Here is a 26,232-nt window from a genome sequence, read left to right as displayed (position 1 = left end):
ACTGTGTCAAATAATTTCTTCATATCCTTTCTCCTGTGCATCAGTAATTTCAAAAAAAATCTAACATAGATGAGGCATAGGTTCTCAATGGACATGGAAGAAGAAAGTCTCCCACAGTCAGAACCTTCTTTCAAGCCTTAGGACTTAGACTGTAGGAAAATAGATTTCTAATGAAAAAAAATCCCAAACATTAATAAAGCATCTGAACAGAGCTTGTAGCCTCAGAGTTGGAGATTACAGAGCTGTATCGTAACATAATGCTTCCCTGATTCTTAGCTGTTTCAGTTACTAATAGAAATTCTAAGTCTTAGGCAGGATTAAATATACAAAGTTTTCTGGGAATAAATTACAGCACCCTGCTGGAGGAATGACAGTGCTGTTCTCAGTGGCTGCATCCCTGTGCATGTCCATTCCAAACTCTGAAACATCTACTATGCTGGTGGGTGGGTCATAAAATGATAGCAAGAATTCCTAAGAAGAGAGAATACCCCCTCAGCCAGGTCTTTTCTAACATTTTTATAACACTTTTGACATTAGGACATAGTATTTGAGATTCAAAGTGGGGAAGGCACAGGTTTTTCTGAAAATCTAGGAAGAAATAGAAATTTTAGTATATGACTTATACCTTCCAAAGACATTAGAAGTGTTGTGAAATTGCATCCACGCCTTCAAGTTAGAAACAGCAACTAAGAAAACTCAGTCTCAAATATAAACACTGAAGAACAAATAAATTTCTAAACCTAACTTTTTTCATTTAAATGCAAATAGGATTAGCAGCTCTTGAAGAAAATTAATACCTGTACCTAGTAGCATAAACAGAAAAGTTGCTATAAATAAAAACGCAGGTAATCATTAGAATATACTTGTCAGAACCCCCTGCAAGTAATCACAGTTTGTAACACCCATTATGAAATGTATAATTTATTGATGGTCAGAGCAGTGTTGCCTTTGAGGAAACTGTAACCTCTCTGTTATCCCTTTGCAAGGAACCAGTCTTTAGAGAAATGGCTGTGACACAGAGCTGAACAAGTCTCTGCCATAAAATGAAGCTTTTTTTTTGGTAAAATAAGAGACTAGTACTGCTTCTAATAAGATTTATAGTTAAAAAAACCCAACCAAATAAACAAACAAACTGTCTTGAATTTACACCATTGCAACATGTTCACTGTAACAACAACAAACCCACAGCATGTGGCATAATAAAGACATACAAATTTGAAGCCAGAGGTTATGCTAACTTTATTTATGCTTGGCTGACAAAGATAACACTACCTAAAATTACAGACCTTTGCCAATTTTATCAGCTTTCTCAGGTTTATCAGACTGGTTATTCACAGATGAAACTTCATTTTTTAACTCTGAGACTTTGGCCTCTTCAGGTTTTGTATCTGACTGAGGAATATCAAGTTCTGGAGTCTTCTGATCTGGCAACTTGAATTCTGGCACAATCTCTTTCAAAAAGCACCAGACTTTGTCCAAGTATCCAGGCCTTTAAAAAAAAACCAACAAACAAAACACACGTATATGTCAATGATAATGATATCTGCAATAAGAAGAGAAAGTGTGATTTTCATTTAGACAACACTATAGTACAACTGACAGTCCAGCTCTCAGAAAAGTTACTGGGTTGTTTTAGTAAATAAAACACACTTGTCCAATTTTGTGTATCAGCCAATTTGTTAAGAGATAGATTATGGACAGACGCAAAAAGAAAGAGATAGTGGCTACAGAAGCACGTAAATAAAGCATCCTTGCTAAAGCTTTTTAGTAGATAAAAGTTGCAGCAGGACAATTTGCAGACCACTTTGCAACTGCACCGTATAATAACTTGATTCTGGGTCTCTACATTAAAAACCTTCTCAAAGGTACCAAAGGTTCCAATCTAGGTTTTCCTAACTGTTTCAGCACACATAGTTCCATGCCTCTTCCACTGATTCCACCAGCTACAACAGTTTTTTGATATGACATGATAGTTGCAGCCATACTGGTTCTCCACAGAAAATCAGTGATTCCAGAAATAATCTAAAACTGAATGAATTGTTCAGGGCCATGAATAAGCTTCATGCAAGCTAACTGCATGCAACCTTTTTTTAAAAAGAAAAAAAAATTAATTAATTGTACAATGAGCTAAAGCCATCTTATACTACTATTGCGAAGACTATGGTATTCACATTTTCTTGTTCCAGAATAAAATATATTTCCAGTAAGTGCCAGAGCTGTGAATAGTGTTTTTTGTTGTTGCAGTTGTAAAACTAACTACATAAAGAAACAAAATTTAGGTTACTTAGGAATCTATGTCCATGGGCTACATATGCACTACTGTAAGACACAAATATATCAAAAACCTAAATTGCAAGCAGAGCTTGGGAAATAAAAAATGCTGAAATAGGGGCTAAAATAGCCTTTGACTGAACTTATTTAATACTGAAATACTGTTATAAATAAACAGTTATACCTAAATAAATTATATATAAACCAAAACTATTTATTATCTCTGTATTCATTAGAATGTATACATGAAAAGCCAAAAAAGTATAAGGTAAAAAAGAAAGTCTAAATATTTAGTGCCTGTATCCCAGTCATTTATTCAGTAAAAAGAATGTCAAGCTGGAAAATTAGAATGTCTGTTCTTTAAAACCACAAAATGGACTTAAAATGCACAGGAAACAAGAAAAATGTTATTATAGGTTGGAAATACTATTTTGGGTTGGAAATAAAAGTATATCAACTGTTCCAATTTAAAAGGTGAAAACACCATACTAGCTGAAGTTGATTACTTCCAAATTCATGATGTATACTTTGTATAGCACATTCAGATACAAAGTATGTGGCAGACCTTTTGAATCTGTATATTAGATGAAACAGATTTCTCTAACCCTGTTTTCACCACAGTGTTTCATATTAGTTAAAAATAAATTAATTTTCTAAAGAAAAGGCATCAGCTTAACATGATAAAAAGCTTTACAAGCAATTATATGACCTACAAAGAAAAACACAATAAAATTCCATTCCCTGAAGGCACATTTCTCAAGTGCCAGAACTAAAAATTGTACACTTCCCAAAATTGATGTTGAAGGACTTTTAGGGCTCAGCTTTTTTTTCATAATGCCTTTTGAGTTGTTTAATATTTAATTCTGTATGTAAATTGTTTAACAGAACTTACTGGAGAGGAATAACTTCTGGTATCCATCCAGTCAGTGTATGCAGAACTGTAAATTCGTCCAGCTCTCTTTTTCCAGTTTCATGTATACTATAAAACAAAAGTAAACATTATACAGAAATGTAATATAACCAACACACAGTAAACTCTGTAGGCTACATTGCTTTCTGTAGGAGTGAGACCATATGCAAACAGAATAACTTGCTGAAAAACAAGTCATCACATGCAATTGTAGGAGTTTTCCAAAGCACTGCTGAATACTAGCCTACAAAGTCAAATTTGCTTTTATGCCTTTGCACCAGGCCCATTCTTTTAGTGTTCCCTCCGACACACCGGCATAGTTTCAAAATTGTTAGCAAGCATACTGTGTATATTTGCATACAGTAAAGCCTCTTTTTCCACGGTTGGAGAAGTGGGGTTTAAATCCCTTACGCTAGAAAGCGGATACGAATCTAGAACTTCCATCTCCTGAGCAGCTGCTCTAACTCCCAGGTTATTATGCACAACTTGGCTGTATTTCCAGTGTACCACACTCCACTCTTTCAAATCAATACAGTCTCCTACTCTCTGGAGAGATTTCCGTCCATAGATCCTGAGAGGACAAAGGCTAAAGATACCAGCACTTGGCCATGACTAACCCTCGTGCTTTGGAGAAACGCAGTATTTCAAACACGTTCCTGCAAATAGAGTTTCCTAACAGGCACCTGCAAGTAACATCCTAAACTGTGTAGAAGTACTTTAGATCACTCTTCCAACAAACATAACTTGATATGACCAGAATAGGGAAGCTTGACTACCCAGATCGGTGTTTGGAATTCTTTTCTGAAGTTTAGTCATTTAAACACCTGGTGTTCATTGCGTATCTCAAAGGAACCTGTGGCCATAGTTGTCAATCACTGCACCATGAGCCACATTCTACTTTCCAGGTCAGTTTTAGGGAATTGGATCACCACACAGCGCACAGCAGCAGAACTGTAGCAAAAGCATCAAAAGTAGCTTACAATACTCTATTTTCAGTATTGGTTAAGCCAATATTAAGGTCGTCAATTAAAACTTCATTAAAAGTTCTTGGACATTTCCATTGGGCAGAAAAACACATGTGAAGCTTTTTAGGAATAATGTCAAACAGGGACCATACTCCAGTTCCTTTGCAAAGTTTTCTGTGCATAAATTTACAAACACATCTAAAAAGGAAACACCGCACCTTCTGTAGCTACAGGGGATTTTGCTTTACTGATTTACGGTGTCAGCTTTCAGAAAAGTATATGTTCATCACTACAAAATTCTTAGTAAAATATATTTCCCAAGTATACTAAACCAACTTTCTGAAAATTCTGTGTGACTTCACAAAACAAACTGAAAGGGAGATGACTAAACATACCTAGTATTTGCCAGTTTAATGATAGCTTTGGACAGCAACATTGGCCAAAGTTCAATTTGACAGGTTGTAGCTGGTAGTAACAAATTATCCTCTTCATTGAAAGGCATAGTGTCATCCACAGTGATCTTTCTCCAGCACCCCTGTGATAGAGGGAAGGAGAGGAAAGAAGAATGAAAACACTGAGTTTGTGGGCTGGAAACAGAACATGTGTGTAAGAGAACTTTTAAGCCTTTCCCAAGAAGCCAATTGTACTGTAATTTGATTTACATTACAGATGGTTTTAAAAGAAGTTCTCATATTATATCCAAGAAGCATGGAAACAGTATTCATAGCATTTTATTACTGCTCTGACTTATTTCAGAGGTTAATCTAATTGCAGATATTTCCAAATAAATTTCCTCTCATATGTTTACTCCATCATGTGTATGCGTTCATTGCTGTTTCTTCAGTAGCCGTGACAGATGCCTGGGAAACAGCAATATTTAAAAAAGGCTTAACTAAGATATCAGTTTTGCAAATGCCTCCTTAAGGTCTTAGTCTGGAAAATACTTGTGATATAAGCAGTCCCCCTTGATTCCCAAGAAATACCTGGGAATGTTGGCTCCAGTGGTTAGTGTCCTGGAAAGCATTAAGACCTGTATCTTATATAACACTATAGGAAACAACACCAAATGACTGAATGTAACAAATATCCATATTTCCAGGAGAAGAAACAAACAGGTAAGACAAGATACTGATGTCTTCAATACCAGATATTTAATTAGTAAATTGAGCTAGTATCCCACAAAATAATCTTGCCTACCCTTCTCCAAAAAAGTCTCTCTCCTAGTGATTAAGACGTAATGAGAGGCAAAGGAATTAGTGGAGCAATAGCAAGTACTTCTGTTAGCTCACCTACAAAATGACAAAGAATGACCAAATCACTAAAATGTTCACTATATGTTATCAGAGAGGGCAAAATTACTGTGCTCTGCTTGTAACTAAACTGTGGCTTCAAGCTGAAATGCCGGTCAATTAACTCTATACGAGTTCTATAGGTTTCAGAAGAAAACAAATTTAGGCCATATGGCAGAGATACCCCAAAAGCATAAAAGAGGCTAATATTTTTTTAAGATAAAAACTATTTCCTGACAGCCAAAACTAAATCTTAAAATTTCCCAAGTTTGAAAAGGACCTAGTAAGTGAACTAATCACATATTCATCTCCTTCTTCAGTAATTCCTGAAGTTTGATAGAGAGCAGTACAAGTTGAAAAGTAAAGGAAAAGATTGAGGAGTTATTTGGTTTTCTGTAGCTCCGGATATTTTTTAATTCACAGTAGTAATTCTGTGCATGTAATTTTTAAAAGGAAACAGCATTTTTTTTGCGTATGTAGCACCATTTAAAAATTTTTCTCCTCCTCACCAACTGCTCACCTTTTATACTTAATAAATAACAGAATCCATATCGCAATTATTTTGCATCAGTGATAACCTTTTTACAACATTTCACTACTAACTCTAAAAACAATTATGCTGTTTTAAGGAGATAAGACACCAAGAGAAAGAAAGAAAAATACGTGGGGCAGAAGGTTTATGGACAGCAAAAGAAATCTGTAGGTGAGAAGAAATAAAGAAACAAATTCAATAAACCTCAGGAATGCAAAGTGGAAGTAGGATGTTGGGTAAAACTGAAAGAGTATTGTTCCGATTATGTGAAAAACTATTATCCATAGGTTTGATCTGGTGGACGGCAATCCCCTCAGAACTCAATATAGCATTTTACTGAAATCAGTTCATTATCTTCCACTGTGCTTTCTCTCTCTTTTCATTTAATTTTCCACTTTCTCCTGTGAAATCTGTTTCTCCTCTATCTCTACCGATACTTGTCTTTTCTCATTTGCACATTTTCTTTAATATTCCACCATTTGACCCTCTTTTTCCTCCCTGTTTTTTCTTTCTGTGAAATACAGCTGTACAACCAGACAGAGGAAAAGAAATGAAATAAACCCAAAGGCCGGAAGAAAACCAAACCAAAACTGACAAAGAAACTAAAACACCCTGGTAACTCCTATAGACGCTTTAAAATGAGGTCTTTTATCACATGAATACACAACCTCTGCAGCATTAAATCCACACAGAGAATAACGTCCTCTGCTGAGGAACCTGGGCAACATCATTTCTGCCTTCTCAAATGCAGGCAACTCTTATTCTCTCTATGAATATAAGTTATTCTGTACATGGAGGCAGTAGTAAGGGATGAGAAAAGCACAGGCATGTAAATCAGCTAAGTGTTCCCCCTTACAAGAAAGTTAAGAGATTCTTCCAGTTTTAACTGTTTTTCCTATTTCTTCTTCAGTGATGGCTAGCTGACATGTATCAATAGCAACTGCATGAAACTTCCTTTTAAAATATTATATTTGATCTACACTGTATTAGAACTGTATGTCTTTCTTAATACAAATACATGGTGTAGGATTATTTAGAAATGAAATTAATACGCTCAGGGTTTTATTCCCTCTCAAGAGACATGTATCAAACAGCAACGTGCATAAGTGCAGCCATTCAAAAGCTCTCCCTCGCTTTGTTTGCATTTATGTTGATTCCAAAAGATGGACAGACTCATAAACAACAGAGTGATGAAGAAGTAAAAGAAATCCCTCCTTACTTTTATTCAGAGGAAGTTTTTATACTACAACCACTAGAGTAATGGTTTCCAGCATAGAAATAGAATATGAGCAATTTTCCAAGGGTCCTGAAAGTGTTTGAGTAACTATTTTTTTATTTGTAACTGTAGAGATTTCTGAAAGAACTCTGCACTGAGGTGTTTCTGAGTGACATGCTGCATGCAACTGCGAGGGTTTCTCCACAACTCCAACACGAAACTTGGCCAGCTTATCCATCTGAGGGAGTGACCTGCTGCTGCCCCTCTCCAGGAGCATCATCTGCTGCAGATGTGATGCAAGTTCCTTTATTCTGAAGTTCTAAAAACATTGTGAGATGGGAAGTTTGTGCCTTCTCCTTTTGTAGAGCAACACTAATTATCTCAAATAATGGTAAACAACTGGAGACTTGCCATGAAGACCATTAGGAAAACAAAATCTCTTCACTCTTTACCAAATTTTATATATATATATGTATATTCTCTTCCTCTCCTCTGGTATACTTTTCTGTCTCCTATTGTTATGCATTTAAGAGTGTTGTCCTTGAGTATTCTGACCTGCACTCTTACATAACATCTTCCAAATCCTTCCATTAACCACATCAGCGCTTTTCACAAACACAGCCCTCACAAAACTTTTCTCCCCAAATTTAAGAGTTTCATTCTTGTACTTATTATTGCTCTTTCTTTTGACTGCCTCCTATTGGCTGGGAACATCTTCTCAAGACATCTCTATTTTTTATTTTTTTTTACTGTGGGTTAAAACCAAAAAAAGCCTCCAGGTTGTTCTTTCCCTATTCTCCTCTTCTCTTCTTGCGTTTCCTTCAGTCTTTGGTGGTTCCTTTTTACTGTATGAGGTTTTTTCCCATGCATATATATTAATAACATATTCTCCCAGAAAGCAAAATGAGCAATTTTTTTTTTTTTAAATTACTTCATCACACTTCAGGGATATAAAGAAATGCTGAATATACCATTTCCCTCAAAAATTCTTTTAATATTTAATTGCCTTTTCTTCTAATTAATTATGCCATATTTTGGATTGAATTACTCTAAAGTAAAATTCTAGCTATTGGACCTTTTTGTATTTCACTGAAAAGTTCTCCACTAGGATTATCTTCTTTTCCATTTGTAACTGACTATATGCAATGCCTTTGTAACCTCTGTCAAGCTGGAAGACACCCAAGTTAAACACATGACAGCCTAAAGTCTAAATGATACTGAAACTTTGGAAAAGAATCCAGGTGTCTCCCATTGGTTTTTGGTCCCATGACATACATTTTTGCAGAGCAGTCTTAGCTGTAGTCATGGAACTTTCCTTGCAGAAACTGGGAGTTTTAGTCCTTAACAACTGAGAAGGAACGAATATTCTGTTCTTCTACCCCTTCCTTAGTGCTCTAACCACCACATTTTATGCAAAAGGAGAGGTGGCAGCCATCTGACAAAAGATATGAACTTTCTGTAACTTTTCATGCACTCTCACAGAATAATCTAGTGTTTGATATCTGCATAGACAGGTATACCTAATACAAAGCCTAAGTCAGCTGCTTAACTTCCAGGAAAACTCTCAGAAACTCTGGATGTTTGTTTGACTAATTCTGATAGCTCCTCACTCAGTATGTGAGACAACTTAATCACCCTTGGAAAAAAACCACACCTATCCCCACTGACAATAACAGACCACTTCACCACCTAAATTCATCTATGTAAATTCTGCTGCTGGAGACAGTTGGTGTGGTGATGCCTAAAGCAGGTATCTCAAGCAGGCACTCTGAATACATCCATAGCTTACCTATGAAAATGTTTAATTTGAGTAGCTGAACCTTCTAAACCTACTCTGTTAGAGACGATCATGTTTGGTCAATTCACATTGTGCCAAGGAAGATATATTTCTTTCAGCCTTCCAATGCACAGACGGAATATTCATTGAATAACTTCTTGTTGGTGTTTTCTTTCTTAACCTTGCTGTTTATGTTTTTATTATCAGTAACTTGTGATAGCCTGTTTTTAAATATTGTGTATCAGTACTATTAGCAACTTAAATTTCATTAGTACCTTTGGCCTGCTTAATCAGCTGTCTGCATTGTCTTGGCTGTTCACTTGTATTCATGTGCATTAATTTTTGCTTTTTTTAAAAAAAACAACTTTTACACATTCTTTTTTAGGTTTTGTTTCCTTATTTAAGTACAAGTTTTTCTCTTTCCATGAATTCTGTCTTTTTAGAAGTCCAAAGGGATGCCTTTAAGTTTTCATTAACACTTCCAACTTTATGTTTCCAACTGACTGTGTCAAAAATATTTTCAAGTTTGGGTAACTGGAAGTTTAACAGGGTCAATTACACATCTTAGTGTTTTGTGACATATTCTGTTTCCAAAAGACAAATGTAACCAGAATAACCCTAACAACATAGACAACTTCTAACTTTCAGGTCAGTGATTATTTCTTTATTTATTAGTATGAGGTTCAATATTAAATTAAGCATTCCCTGTTGACTGTAAAATGCGTTAAGAAGCTATTGTCTGTTATCTTTAGAAACTCCATGGGATGTTTTGGTTTTACCAGTACCTCTTCAGTAAATGGTCCTCACATGGGAAGTCTTTAATCACCTTTAAATACAATTGGATACAAATAGCTCTGTAAAGCCAGCCAACAGAGTTACTTAAACAATAAAAAACATTCTTAATCCTAATACACCAGAGGTGTGGGCGACTTGTCTGCCTCTACTAACATTTGCATCAAACCTCCATATTCTATCATTCACTACACAGGAACAGAAATATTTTTAATATTATTTCAAAATAATTAATGCATGCACAAAAGAAATCAGCAGATTAAATTAAGACTGAAACAAAAATGGGGTAAAAGTTACCCAGTGAGAATTTAAATCACACAGTTTGTAGTGCAGTGCAAACCTCACAATCAGTCTTCATATTTTTCTCTCTACCAAAAATGAAATGAAACATACCTTATTATATAGTAAAAGACAAACAATGCTGAGAATTCAAGTGGTAAAAGGAATTTCAATTCAGGTAGCACACACAGATGATGCTTAGTATTGTCATAACATCTTGAGACACAGAGTAAAAAAAGCCCCCAAAATATCAACAAGAAGTATTTTCATAAAACAAAAAGGTATAAGAAAGAAACAAAAGAAAGAAAATTTCTTTAAATGTGCTAAATCAAAAACAGCTTACATCGGACTATAAGAGGACAGGTGGTTTAGAAATCAAACCCTGTAAATATAGGATGTAATGTATCACATGCAGCTGAAAGAAACTACAAATGGTGAAAATTAATCACTTCTTAAATCAACATTATTTTAACCACTCGTTACATGATACAGAATGAACCAGTTATTTTCTGTCAAATATATTGAAATTGTGCTTTGGGCTAAGGAATAACATTGAAAACTGCTGTTTGACACAAAAAAAATGTCACAAGTATCAGAAAAGTTATTTCAATAGTTTGAACATATGTAACATTAGCAACTGTCACTATTGGATCCTCTTTCTATAATGTAATAAACAAATGAACTCAAATGTAGTATCTTGCTGCAGTGCCCAGAGGAAAAAAAAAATCTCCTAACAATCAGCAAAATTCTACATAAGCTATGAAAAAAGAATATTGCCTTTTCAAGCAATAACTCCATTTTATCAAGTTCTAAGTTGTACAAATATCACAAGAACTGTAAAAGGCATTTTTTTTAACATGCATCAGCAATTTGTCAATGCTTCTACTCCTACAAATCCAGATCTTTTAAATAATAGTAAATACTTACCTAAGCATTAAAATTTGCCATGCTAGCTGCATAATATTTATATATTGTTGGAGGGAAGTACTCACCATCCAATAAAGTTTCACTACGTATTTTCCATAGCTATTGTACAGTGGTATGTGTCCCTTGGTAGCTTTACATAAGGCATAAATGTGTTCCCATGGCTTCCAAAAAAGTGTGGATGTTCCATTAGTTAAGGCCTTTTCATTATATATCCTCCAAAGTGCATAAATTTCACTTACAATCCACCTCATCAGCTGAAAACAGAGATAAACAGAAAAAAAAATGTTTTTTGACTTACATCTTTTAGAAAAATTAAATCAAGGTATATTATAATGATCAAAGAATAAAAAAGATCCTGTTTTAAATGAATAAGTGACATAAAAGTATAGCTATGGTTTCATGCAAAAATTAATTTCACTGACACAACTTCTCTTAAAATCATTAATAATATCTACCTACCATAACACAAAACTTAGTTTCTTTAAGTAAAGGCACAATCTAAATTATGCTGTTCATCATTTACCAAAGAAAATGAGGACATATGATTTCAAAATAAACTATGTTAGAGGACTTGTGAACTGTCACTTGTTTAATTACTTATTACTAGATATAGCTCCTAAAAATCAGTATTGGCTTTAATACTTGTTATTTGTACTCAGTAAAAAACAATCCTAAATCATTAAAAGTATTTAATAATTTTTAAAATAGAAGCTTTAACTAATCATGCTTTAGTGCATGTGTTTTTCTAACATGCAGATTTCTGATATGTGCTATAGTTTCACAAGTATTACCAGACTGTTACAGTGATTTATATAAACGAGAATGAGAATAAGCTTTCAGTACAAGAAACTGCCCTAAAATTAATTAGTGGTTCTGTGGAGAGCAAAATTTACATCATCTGTTTTCTGGTGGCTTCCTCCCGTACAGTTTCTCTGGTGCTGAATTTTGAATTTGCATTGAAGCATTGAATGAAATAGAAATTATGAATATTGTATTTAGTAAGGCACTCAGATGCCTTGCTTCCATCTGCTTTATATTTTCCCCTGATCTGTCGAAATCCAGTAAATATTTATTCAACTCTGGAGAGAAGGAAAAGACTGGCTGGGTGACAGACATTTGCACATACATGCAGGCACACTAAGAACATGACATCAGAAAAGCTTGAACAAAAAATAAAAATCCTTTCTAGTACAGCTTTTATTTGGTCTTATCTTTAGATAATATTGCCCAGTAATAATCTTTGTAGTTCATAGACTACGTTGGGTTTTTTTAAAAAAAGAAAACATGTTTGGAAAATCTCTTACCATCATTGATTTAATTTTTCAAATTCTAAAAAAGGTAAACACTAGTTATACAAATCTAGATGATTGCTTGCCATTTTATTCCTACAATTCTTTTTTCACTTAAAAAAATTTGTCACAACTTATTTCTTCATGGTAGAAATTTGGAGAGAAATCCAGAAAGTTAAAAAGAGTTAAAAAGAATGAAAGAAAATATTTTTAAAACAGGACATTAATGTATTTCTACCTACCTCACTACAAAATATATGCTCATTTGCTGAAACAAGGTCAAATGAGGTTTCATTTTTGACAACCACAGGAATCTAAAGGAAAGTAAATTAGTTAAGTCCATAGCTAAATTATCTGGAAAAAATTAAATGAACACTAATGTTTAACAGTAGTGACATAAAAATGTTAGACATTTAGCAAACATTCATTAGATGTTTGCAAACCGAAGGCCATCAGTTTGCAAATCTTGTAGCTGCTTTGGTGTTTCTTAATAAAAATGTCTTAAAATGTAGATGTTCAGAATTTTAAAAAACATTATTTTTGCCAGAAGATTTAAAGAGTATCAAATGAAATAATTACATAAGTAAATTGAGATTCCCTGAATTTATTCATAATATTTGCAGTTCTGCATTTAAATCATAATCATAACACTGTCTCATACTTTGAGATTTCCTTGGCCCCCCACCAAGAGTCAAAGGGATTTGTTTCTTCATGGCCAGTTAGATAGTGATATTGTCAGTATGAACACTGCCTTTATCAAACCTTTGACTGTCTTACATAGTTTTGATGACTATTACTTGTTTATACAGTCCATTTTCTTTTTGTAAGCAGTTTAGAAGTAACATACTAGGATTGTAGTTTATTGAACTAAATATATCTGTGCCTCTCATCACGTATTGGTGGCCACCGCTTGATTCTTTGCTTACCACACTAAATAGGCTTGTTTACGCTTTCTTTTATAGTTACTAATAGATTAGGTAGCAACATATATAATCTTAATAGCCTTCCATCACTTGACATTTACATTAATTTTTAACAACTTATAAAATTTCTAGTAATCATAGCTTCTTGACTCAAAATACATCAAAGCATCAAAGTTTTAATCAGGTCTTAAAGAAAGCAAATGCTTTCTTCATAGTGCTGCAAAGATAGATTTTAAAAGCTATTTTAATACAGATACATGTTTCCATGGCTTTCTGGGCTGCCAGTTCTCTTGCCTTCATCTTTCAGATACCTCTACTCAGTTTATGCATTTTGGCAGCGTTTCTCATCCAATCTTTTGGTCTTGTCAATTCCTCCCCTGACCTCCCCCTCTCCTTTCTCCATTAAAAAATTAAACTTGGACCTGTTTAGTGTCTAGTTAATAAAAAATGGAACTGACAAGCTGACAAAAGGAAAACTGACAAGCCTGAAAAAGTTGGAAGGCTGGTCAAAGTGTTTTAAAATTTCAGCATTTCATCTGAAGTAAAAACGCTTTAAAACTTAGATTAGCAACAGCACTGGAGAACACTAACCTTCAAAATGGTAGGCTGTTTATTTTCTTTGCAATTAATTTTAAAAATAAACTGAATAAGACATTTGCATAATTTTAAAATGTTATGGTTACCTTCCAGACAAGTACTGTCAAAGACGTGGACACATTCTGTATGCAGACTGGAGAAGTACAATAGTTGAAGTGAGAAAAAGTACTATATTTCTGGTAAAGCTAATTCACAGTTTCAGATGTATTTACTTCAGATACTTGCTCAAGGGAAGCCTTAGTTGGAACAAACAGAACTTGTTTTGCCATGACACTGATTTTTAAGTGAGAAAACAAGCACACAAAGTAAAACAGAAAGGCATCTCTCTGTCCAGCTGTCTTCTAAATGAATGTGGAGTTAAAAAGCAGAGCAGACTTGGGAGGATACACTACCATGATGTTTTGCACCAGGAGGTGCTGGTCCATGGTGATGCCAGTAAGAAAGGCACTCAGACTCCGTAGAGTATCATTTAAAATGCTATTATTAGAGCTAACTATAAAGAAAGGGATTAGCAGAGATAATCTTATGTCCTTTCAGGCACTGGAAAACCCAAGTTGTGCAGCATCAGACAGGCTTCTGATCCACGCACAGCATTTTGTGCAGACCCCACCTGTAGAAAGGGTTATGTCATTTTGGTGTTATTGAGCTATGATAGGATTTGAGCTATTACAGGGTTTTCTTACAAGAAAACAACTCTCTTCATCACTTCTACTGTAAAACAGAAAGGATGTTCACAGAAGGACTTGCTGCCGGTTAGATAAAGGCGAGGCGATGCAGGTGGTGTAATGACCAGTGACAAGTGGGAGCTGCCTGAGTTTATCCAGCAACCAGGGATTATGTACAGAACCACGCAGGCCTCAAGGCCAAGCTCTGCATGCAGCACAGGTTAACTGTTACATGGATCACTGACTCCTCAGTGTACAATGGTCCCTGGACAGGATGACTATGCATGGTCAAGTGGGTTTTATCTGTTGAACTAATTTCCTCTACTAATTTTCCTCTACTTGTGACATAGCTAGGTGAGCAGCATTTTTGCATTATGACCTTGCTTTTTTCTTACCTTATTTGTTAAAAACTCATGTGGACGTTTCCATGAATGCACTTTTAAGGATGCTGGCAACTCTGTTTTCCCTTCAGGATCCTCAAAGACATGCTACATAAAATATGCATGAACAAAAATGGAACATTTTTTATTAATTACAGTATTGTATCTTCCACAAGATTTAAAATAATATATTGTTCATATGGTAATTCACTTAAGGGGAAAAATAGCATAAAAAGGAACTAATAGTATCTATAACTGAACTTAAAGAGTGCAAAGCTCAAAATAAAGATTCAGCACAAAAGCTGCTTATATTGTTCTGAGAAGTCTCTGTGGTCTGCACGGTCTAAATAGGTCTATGTGAAACGTTTTTTTTCTTTTCCACCTTTCAGAAAAGCCTCCCAAAAAGCTGTTTAAGCTCTTAAGTCAGGCACTCTTCTACTAAGTTGTTTCTAAGTACTTTTTCTAACTCATTTCTAAAGCTTTTAAAATTGAAGACTGAAAGTAAACATCTAAAGCAATATTTAGACACAAATAAAGCAGATTCCATGCATTTAAAACTGCTATAGAAACCAAAGAGAACTATAATTACACAGCATCATGAATTAGCCCATTAAAAAGAGAGCCTCATATAATTTTCAGACTTTCATTTCCAAAGTGATACTTATCCTCCGTGTGAACAGAAGGCATCAGGATATATGATGTTTACTTAATAGCATAACATAGGATGAGGAGACGTCTCTGATACTGCTTGTGCTGACTGAGAAACTAGTTGGTTACATGCCTTTTATTTGTGCCTGGAATTTTAAATAGCTTTTAGGCATATTATACATTTCTGTGTGTTTCACAGTCCACAGTGTATTCTGTTTATCTTCTCTAGACCAAACAAGATAAAGAGTTTCTGGGAAAGAAAAACTACAATCCTTTGAGTACTTATGATTAAATGAAGGCAAAAGAAAACACATTACAACAGTATAAAAACCAAACCCAAACACAATTGTGTAAGTTCCTTCAACATATCGATCTGCAACAAACTATTTCAAAAACCTGAAGGAAAAAAGATAAATGGGTGGGGGGCGGGAGGAGAACCTTTTAGGAATACTTGTTTTTCTGAAAGCTTAAAGGAAGCCTTGTAGCCTGGACCATACAGAACTGTATTAACAGAGTTTATATTCTGCTTTCAAATACATCCAACCCTGACTACGTGGCCTAACAGGAAAGTTTAGCCCTTAAACACTAGATAAACCAGCAAAAGGAGGCAGGTCAGAATGACACAACACTATGCAAAGAAGCAGTAAAAAACCAGACACAAACCTTTCTTTAGTTTACAAGTGCAAAAATACTTTGAAGAAGGATATTGTAGTTCAGCTAAACATGGCTGACAAAATCAGGTTTAACTTATCTTTTATTTAAGGTGGCTATAAAAGATAACTGCCAGGTCTCAGGAGTTCATATTCTAAGGACAGGAGCCTCAACCACAGGCAAGACAGGCAAGAAACGGGCACAAGACAAAGGTCAAATGCACAATCTCAGCAGCATACTGCACTGTCCTAAGAGAGGCTATTGTGTAGGGGTGTTTGGTAAAAGAGCTTTAGTATATTACAAGGAAAGAGATCACTTCCAACTGATTCCTTTTCCCGCACAAGAAAATAGGATTGTTTATATTCATGTTCTAAGTGTACTCAAAGGTACTGGATGCCATCACTAACTCTGTTTCTAACTGAAATACCCTATGTGATGTTGAATTCTGGCTAGCTGTTTGGATCAAAAGAGGCCACATTAGAAAATTCTTTAGATCTGTAAATTCATCTGCTGTGACCAACATATTTAAAAACTCCTTTAAAGATGTAAAAAGAGCAATGTTTCATATAGCTTGTGGCTGAAGAACTGAATGGTCTAGTAAACACCTCAGAATGTCTCTTATGCTAAAAAAAGAAGAAAGATTTACAGTTACAATTATTTTTAAATTTTATCTATTATAATAATGTCTGGCAGACCTAACAGATTAGTGCTAGATAAATGTTTAGAGTACAGCCCAAAGACACCAAATGTGGTAATGGAACAGAAGAAAGACACAAAGGAAAATTATTTACCTGTCAAGTTAATGGCAGCACTCAGTATAGAACCTATACCTTCTCTCAAAGGAGTTCTTTGGCCCCATAGGGGTACAATATATTTAAGCTTGGGATAAGGAAAAAAAAAATCTACACATATGCAACATGTACATAGCACAGAAGAAAACATACAGAAAAAACATATGAACAATGCAAAATCTGCATATAAAATAGATTATTAAGCACGATATTAAATGGATTTTAAATATCACTTAAAAATGCTAAGTTTAAGAAACTCTTTAAGAAATAATTTTACTACTACTTTACATAAAATGCATGTACATTCTGTATTTATAAACAGTTTGAAGGAGTAAAAATCCAGATGAGACTTAAAAGTCATTCCAAAGTTGGAAAGACTGAGGAATTTTTCCGCATCTGGTATGTGCTTACTTTCTGCAAAATAATGTTATCTCCTCAAACCATTCTCTGCACACTACAACTGCAGATAGTGTTTCACATGTCCAGAAACTGAGGTATGCAAAAGAAAAGACTTCAACATCCGCTTTTCCTATAATAAAGATGGGTGCATTTAACCTTTTGAGGCCCCAGAAACTGCAGTGCCCAGAGAAGGGATTGCTCTGACATACTACAACAGTTCAGCTGTTCCCACATCCCTGGTTTTAATTATGTTATGAAATAGATTTTCGGGTAGCATTTTTTTTTAAACCATTAATGTGCACACATTAATGCACGCACATATGTTAACAGTTCATTTAAGAAGCAACAAGTAAACAATGCACAATACTTTTAGTTTGTTATTTTAGTTTAGGAGGGAACTATTTAAACTTATTGAAAGATATGATTGAAAATTAATAGATTTCTCAGTAACAAATTATTTTCAAGTTGTGACAAATATTCTATTAAATACAGGTATAAAAAATGAAGTGGAAATAATATATATGTGTCACACAACTTACTGAAATGGGACTTTTTCCAGTTTTTTCTTTCTCTTTTCCAACTTTTCCAGTATCCCATTTTTCTGCATTGATATCTGCTTCATTCCATTCTGGCCAAATAGGAAATCTCCACTTCTCGTTGGAAGCACCTACGTGGGAAGACATAGTTGCCCTGGGAAACAAACAGATGCATGAATAAAAATGAACAGGCAAGGGTAGTAGGAAGATTTTTATCTCATAAAATATTCTTTTTTTAATGTACTGTAATGAAAATTTTAGTGTTAGTAACTACAATAACTTTCTGGCACTAAGATAAGCAAGCCTATAGAAGTGCTAGGTGGTGTTACTAGGTATAAACCAACAAAATATTTAAATGCATTTATATGAGGAATCCTGCTGAAGTAAATGGGACAGCTGAAGCACAAAAGCAGAATCCGAGAGCAGTTTCATCCTTCTTCCTTTTCCCCTTTCCCCTTTCCTTCGTCTCCTGTGCCAGTCCTAGCATTCACAACCCAATTCAACTCTCGTCTTTTTTTTTTTTTTTCCTGACTTATTTTCTTTAACCAACCAAAAGGAGCTTGCCATGGATAAAAGACATATTGGGGAAAAGGACTCCCACTTCTAGGCACCTGTGAGCTGCTAGACCAGCCAGTTCTGTCTCCAGTTAATTTCATTCTCAGGGCCTCTTTTGCTACCAGCACTTTCATTACCGTCTTCTTGGGATTCACAACTCTGGTAAAAAGTTTGCTGAGACTGCAGGGATTTTCACAAGACTAATACACAACGTGTTCATAGCTACCAACCAGAACTAGTAGTACCTGTGCACGTCATTTTGCCAGTGCCTACGAAGGGCTAAAAAACTGAATTAGCTAGAATGAGAACACAGCAGCTCCTTCCTCCTTTAACTACCAAACCTGGAAGCAGGCAAAGTATCTGCAGGTCACATCTTAATTATATTCTCCCAAACCCACTGGCAATAAACTGCAGATGTTTTCTACTCAAAAGAACAAAGGCAAGAAGCTGCAGGGACCTGAGAAGCAACCAGGCATCAAAACCTGAGCAAAAGGGTTTAAATTAATCTTTTTGCAGAAAAAACATATGAACTTCCAACTAGTTGGAAAGAAGGGCTAAGGCCAGAATTTCCTCTTTGAAACTCAGCAGTGTCCTACAGCAGAAATACAGTATTAGACAGAGAATTTTTTACTACTGGAGCCTTAACAATATACTTATATGATACTTCTATTACATTATGTACATCAGCTATAAAAAGCTAACAATACCATAATTTTCTCTTTTCTTTCCTTAAATCACACACTTTTTTAAATTTTTTTTTTTTTTTTTTTTTTTTTTTTTTTAATGAGAAACATCAGAATTCCTACAAATATGCCCAGGAGATTGGGAAGATAACAGTGTTTTGGGCTACAGCTAGCGAGCTATTTTTACAAACTGGTGCCAAGAAATATATTTTTTAAAAATGAAAGCTTAATTTCTTTAGCAACTGCCATCTTTAGGAGATTTGAAAGGGAAAGCTTCCATTTTTTTTAATATTTGAGAACAGGTTTTTTTAACTCCTGGCCATATCATTTCACGTGGATATTTATACTGATATACAAATCATCAGTGATATCATATAAAACCATACTCACATTTTCGATTTCAGAATTATAGCTTTCTCTTAAGATATTGGTGAATCCATAGAAAAAAATGAGCCCTGATTATGAGTTACAGCATCACTCAGATTGCACAAAGCATTTGACATTTCAGATAAAATGGTCACAGTGTCATAATTCACAAATGCTCTTTTTCAGTTGTTGTACACAATATTAATTCATTGTTCCTCTATAGGTGCAACATTAATTATGACTACATGCTAAAGACAAACACAGACTACACAACTGAGTAGTCTGGCTAGGGGAAAACGGCATGTACCAAGTGACACCTGAAAACATTATTAAGCCCTATCTCCCAGAAGGTGGAAGCAGGGGCAAGTCACTTGGGGGAACAGAGACATTGCTCAAGTGTAGAGCAATGAAATTACAAAAACAAAAGCTCAGCTGGAGTCGAAATAATCAAAGGACATTAAGGGCAAGGAGAAAAAGCTTCTACAAGTACACTGGCAGCAAAAGGAAGACTAAGTAAGAGAAGTGCATGTCCACTGCTTAATGGAGCAGGGAACCTAATGACAAAGGACATAGGAAAGGCCAAGATACTCAATGCCTTTTTGTGTCCTGGGTTTTGTTGGCAAACTTGGCTCTCAGGCCTCCCAGTCCATGAGTCTACTAACAGAGTCTGTGGTAGTGAAGCATTATCTACAGTAGATGAAGGCAGTTAGGAGACACATAAGCTAACTGGACAAAGACAGCTCCATGGGACTAGTTGGGATGTGAGCAAAGGTACTGAGGGAGCTGACTGGAGTCACTCCAAGGCTCCTGTCAATCATATTCAAAAGACCGTGGCAATCGGGCAAAGTTTCTCATGACTGGAAAAAGGCAAACATCACACTCATCTTAAGAAACAGTAAGAAGGAGGATCTGGGGAACTACAGTGCTTGGAGATACTTTAAACTCAAATGGACAAAGACCGAAGCAACCCGATCTAGGGTGGCCCTGCTTTGAGTAGGGAATTAGACTAGATGCCTTCCAAAGGCACCTTTCAATCAACATTTTTCTGTGATTCCATAATACTTTGTTGTTAGCAATAAGGACAAAGACATGGGTAAAAATAAAGATTTCTCACTGTCTAGACAAGAACTACATTCATCCACACTACCAGTAACTTTTATTGAAGACAGCTTGTAAAAATTCAATACTACCTGTGCCTTTTGCTGTCCAAATAAAAAATATAGCTACTACCATTCTAACTGGAAGGAAGATGTATTCTGTGGAGTGATACCTTGCTTTGCTTTTCCATTTTTCTCATATCAGAAATCTGTAAATGGCCTCCAGCCTCTCTCTATAATGTTTGATCTTTCATTAATGTAATCATTTTTTCTCCAGCATTTTCTTGAAGACTCAAATGATGCTTTGTTCTATATTCAATAATACTTAACAAGCAATTGAAAACCCTGTAGTGTTTATCAGTTTCTTTGGATTACTAGGAATGTCTCTATCAGTTCCAGTTGTTTCAAAGAATGTGCTGTATCTTCATTAGCTGCGTGCATTAAGAACAATGAAAACTAGAATGCTAGCTGTACCAACAGCTTCAACACTTCTGATATTTTGAAACTTTGCCCCTTTCAACATTGGTTTAAATACAACTCCTGGCAGCTTCTTACATATACTTATAAGCAAAAGATGTCAAGTTAAAACTCTTACTTTTTCTACTTTTTTCCTATTTCAGAAGAAATATGAATGATGTATGTAGCAATTTTAAATATTCAAGGACTACTTCTAATTTTTTGTATCTTTTTTCCTCCCCCTAAGTCTGCATTTGCTCTTTTAAATATTTCTAGAGAAGCATGGAAGTTTCACTCAATAATAATGATAATAACAATAACAATAATAATAATAATAATGATAAAGATGTTCTGAAGCCATTCCTAAAGAAAATTAAATAATAATTGCAATAATTGCTGTAAGATTTCTGAATGCTTTGGGACAATAATGGAATAATAAAGAAGCATATTTTTAAAAAACAACGAGATATGGAAAGACTTGCCTAGCTGACGATCACACTAAGTCAGAGAATCACTTTCCAATACACTTTGACATAATAGCATACCCTCAACGCTCACAATGTGGAAGACATAGAAACAGCGTTGTCTGTGACTGAGATGCCTAAACTAAGTTGGGGAAGCCCAGTGCTCCTGCCTCTCAAAAAGGATGATTCAATAAGATTTTGGGAAAATTCATAAAGAACTGCCATTTAATTGGACTCCAAATATAAATAAGTGAAAAAAAGACAGCTGAATTTATTAAAATACTGTGTTTGAGTAAGGTTATTAAGAAATTCCTTTATTGCAAGAATTGAATAACATAATTTACTGAGAATTCTTTGAAACAAACTAACTGACACAAGGACAATGCAAACCATTACTGGTATTTTATGCTCAAGCTGGATGCTTCATTGTGCAACAGTATTTTAAATACCAACTTACTGGCAGACTTGTTTTTAATCCTGTGCTAAACCCTAAAGGAGAAAAAGGAAGAATAAATCGCCAAATGAGGGAAACACTATGAAGTTGGCACTAATTCACCTCTGACCCTCTAAGCAGCTTCTCCAAGAATACTGGTATAATTGATATAGTGCCTACAGGGGAAATAGGGAATGACAGGATAGACAAACACAACAGGAAAAAAAAATGCACACAGATTGCAACCTAAGTTTTTCAGAGACTTCAGATTTAATAGAGAGACAGGAAACAGGCCCACAAGGTACTGGAAGTATGGTCTCTCAAGTTAAACATAGTCATTTAGTCTGTAGGCATATACACTTCAGCTGCTCACTTACTCTGTAAGCAAGACCTTGTCAACTTGGTCAATGGAGTCTAGGGAGCAAATATTTTCCTCTTAAAGTAGATAAATCTACCTCTAAACTATATATGACCATTCCTCACAGAGGGAACCCAGCAACATTGAAGGGAGTCTTCTCCAAAGTATTACACAAGTTTTGGTATTTAGTTTCAGAACAGCATGGCTATTCCACCTTCCTTTCCCAGTACTCACATCATTCTGGGTCACCAGACAGTCATAATTTTGTGACACTATGCAGGTTTTTTAGAATTCAGGAAGACATCATTCTTCCTATTTCATTCTTTCCTCCACATAAAGATTAAATACCCTCTTTCCTAACCCTCACTTGCAAAAGTTAGATGCACCTTTAATCTTGGCTTAGCATTTTGATGCTGTCACTTTCCTTAACAATAAAACAAAACAAAACCCCTGAAAAGGAAGGAAAAATAATTAGTTTTCCACTTTTGCTTAGATGAGCAGATCTGAGGCTGGAAATGAGACATCTTCTCACAGTAATTTTAATTGGGAGTATTTTAAACAGATAAAATTGTTTAATAGTTCAATAATAATGCCAGCACTGCTTCCACAATGACTCTGGGGCTTTATGTAGAAATCCGGTTGCAGCCTTGACAGATAAAAGTGCTTCAGCTTTTTCTGTCTCCATGTCTGTACTTTGGAAGTTAGGAAAAAAACCCCCAGGGATTCCATCACATCAATGACTTCTTCAGGGTTTCTGGTTAGTTATTTGCATATGGATATATCCAGTCTTATTTATTCTTTCTGCGATCCTTGTCATTCCTTATGACACAGGTTGCAAAGATGATATTTTTTGCAGCTAAATCCTTTTTCTGTTTCCATTAAGGTTTCATTTGTTTATTTCTATTGAATCTATTTAAGTTTCAAAGTTTAAGATCTCCTTTATATTATCACCCGAAGAAATCAATACGGAGGTTTTCACGGAGTTAGGTTAGCACAGAGTATTGGGATCTCTACCTGAGGACTGAGATGCAAAATTGAAAGCTAAGTTTTGATTGATTTAATGAATTGCTACTCAGCAGCTGAGCTACAGCTACTGTCTACGCATCTGTTCTTAGCTAACTTCAACTGTGGCGTAAAACACGTGTTTGCTTAAAGCACATTTTGGAGAATCAGAAGACTGAGCATTGGCATCTGTAACAGCAACTGTTTAAACAAACCTGCCATTTTATTTGCAGTACGATACATTTAGGTGGTATGGTATGATTTGGTATTTATATGCTAGCCTTTCTGTAGATGCAATGGTTGAGAGTTTGGTCTTCATTTGATTCACTCCATTAAGAATTTGTTTATCTCCACAGCAGGGCATTTGTTGCTAAATAACTGCCAACAGGCCATCACTTCATCCCATCTTAGTGCTCCCTGTAGGTGTTTTAAATGGTCATGAACGTTACCCTTAGCATGTTTTAAAGATTAAAAGATAATCTGTGAATTTGATCATAACAATATCCCAACAGAAGACAAAATCTATTTGATGCTCATCATTTTCACCTTATTCCCTGGAAAGTGTTGCCAATCTTTTATCTTTCCTTAAATACTATCTATTCTTTCCATAAAATGTTTGCAACCATTACACGGTAAAGCTTAGTTTCATTCAAACCCCAGAAAATACACTATTAACATATATCTGATGTCACACTGACTACAGTTCATGGGATGGCCAATAACTAACGGAAATGATTCAGTAACAGGACATGGTATTTAGGTAACTACTATCTGGCATGCCAGTGAACAAGGCTCGGAGCTGAAACTTTTATCCTTCTTTCCTCCTTCAACTCCTCTGAATGCTCTGAACTCCTCTGTATCTACAGAAGTAAGAGCAATCTGAAGGAAGAGATGGAAGTGAGGAATCTCACATCTCATGTTCCCCATTGGATACCAATGTTGTGTTACAGGGAGATGAGAATTTTGGGCTCTTTCCACTTACCAGGAAGCAGTAAAGAGAAACAATTCTCTTTCAATTCTCTTCTCAATTCTCAATGTCCCTTCCCTTGGATTGTTCAAGCAATCAGAAGAAACAATTTCTGGCCCCAGTAAGGGCTTTTATATTAGGAAAAAGAGGGCAGAGAACAAACAGATGGCTCAAATTCTCCTCCAAGTGCACCCTGTGGGGAAACTACTTATTTTTTTCCTTAAGCTCTTCATAACTCAAAGACAAAAGGCCCCTTTGAAGACCTTATTTATAGCAGAAAGTTCTCTCAACCTCTAATCACTGATTATTTTTTTTTTAAAGTAGCATCTAAATATCTCAGAAACCCACAGCAGAAACCATGGCAACACTCAAGTTCATAAGAATCTGGAAAGGATATGAGAACATTTGACCAAGTATCAATAACTCTGTGGCAAAATGATCTGCTCTTTTTCTTCATACCTAGTGCCATTCTTCAGAAGAGGAATGAACAGAATGAGTCATGATCAGATGGTCTAATAAGCAGCTAAGGCAATACAGTCTTCTCTTTATTATTAGTATAGTCAGCAGCAACTACCAAATAAAACCACAATATGTATGTGTTGTAACTTACCATTATTTTTATCTTGGATGCTGGAACCAAAACTTAAAGGATTCTCTGCAGAGAAAAATACACTAGTCTAAACGCTCAGAGCTCTAAGGTTTGGGGAAAGACTCAAGCCATGGATGCAGTTCAGGTACGATGAGCAGAACAAATAACTCTACAGCATCTAAGTTGCAGTGATAGTTGCTTGCAAAGCCTAGGACAACAGGTTTTGTTGTCATTTCACTTTTGTGTACTGGGGTAGGATTTCTTCCTCAAAAAGCACAGAGTGTTTTCTGTGTGAAGCAAGATCAAACTGTGGAAAATTAAAGTGATGATAGAAAGAAAAGATGAATACCAACTGATTATTCTATATAGGCATATTATTTTTAAAGGAGTCTAATTTGGATCACTACTTTCAAGTGTAATATTCTCATTTCTAAGCATAGCTGACATCCTTGTAGGTGTCAGATGAACTACTAATAGTTACTTCAGTAACTTGCCAAAAATGAACCTGTTTCAAATGCATGCACATTTGCTAAGAGAGAATGGTCACCTAGCCTCACATTTAGTCTTGCCAGCTAGAAGTCCACATTTCCTTATTTTTATCTGCCTGCATATTAATGGGAAGTGAGATGTTCCTTCCTGGTTTGCTTTCCAGGTTATAGAAAGGGATAAAAAAAGCTACATGCCAAATCCCTTGCCCAAATTGTACACAGTGGTGTTTCCTGGACATTATTTCAAAGAAAAATTGATGGAAAGCAGTGGCCAAGGGATTGTTGTCAGCTGGCCCAAATCCTTTATGGTTACCTGGTTTCAAAAGGTGGAGGTGACAGGCCAAGTGAACAGAGTACAGACTACCATAGGCACCAAGGGGTCCCACCTGCATCTTGCAGTCTTTCAACAAGTCACAGATTTGAGTGCAGGTAACATCTACATCCAATTTGTAGACTAAACTTCTGTTTGCTTAATGCACTGTCCTTCCAAATAGCAGCAAATGACTGCTGGTTATACAGTTCTCAGTTAATGATAACACTTTAAGATCAGGAGCTGTCTGTCATTATGATAGATCAATTAAGATCTCTGTTCAAGTATAGTCAAGGAAAGCAAACAAAACACTAGGACACATTAGAAGCAGGATGTCCAATAGAAGAAATTAGTATGACGCCACTCAGTATAATCAATTTTATGTCCTTTACATGAAATACTATGTTTGGTTCAGTTGCCCTAGCATTGTAAAAATAACTTTGGAAATTCAGCGACAGGCAACAGTTTAGAGCATGGCGGCATAAGAAAGCATAAACGTACAAAATACTGAGTATTTTGAGACAAAAGTGTATTCTTTATCTGTTCTCACAACACAAGAAAAATAATGCATCTAACGTAAAACACAGCAAATTTAAAACCAATAAAAGGAAACACCTGACTGCTCAG

General features: G+C 35.4%; 1 protein-coding gene across 1 annotated transcript in view; it reads right to left on the bottom strand.

Moving 5' to 3' along the window:
- ADGB (androglobin) overlaps positions 1 to 26,232 on the bottom strand; it is a 123,184-nt gene that overhangs the window by 86,632 nt on the left and 10,320 nt on the right. Inside the window, exons 2-8 of the mRNA XM_069786950.1 lie at positions 17,841 to 17,991; positions 14,828 to 14,920; positions 12,490 to 12,561; positions 11,024 to 11,212; positions 4,542 to 4,681; positions 3,164 to 3,250; positions 1,287 to 1,489 (exon numbers count right to left, since the gene is read on the bottom strand). Of these exons, the coding sequence (XP_069643051.1) occupies positions 1,287 to 1,489; positions 3,164 to 3,250; positions 4,542 to 4,681; positions 11,024 to 11,212; positions 12,490 to 12,561; positions 14,828 to 14,920; positions 17,841 to 17,991 (935 nt within the window). The remainder of the gene's footprint in view (positions 1 to 1,286; positions 1,490 to 3,163; positions 3,251 to 4,541; positions 4,682 to 11,023; positions 11,213 to 12,489; positions 12,562 to 14,827; positions 14,921 to 17,840; positions 17,992 to 26,232) is intronic.

Source organism: Haliaeetus albicilla, chromosome 7, assembly GCF_947461875.1.
Source record: "Haliaeetus albicilla chromosome 7, bHalAlb1.1, whole genome shotgun sequence".
In the NCBI taxonomy this organism is placed as follows: Eukaryota; Metazoa; Chordata; class Aves; order Accipitriformes; family Accipitridae; genus Haliaeetus; species Haliaeetus albicilla.
Note: the sequence above shows the minus strand (reverse complement) of the source record. Positions and strands in the feature narration are given on the sequence as shown.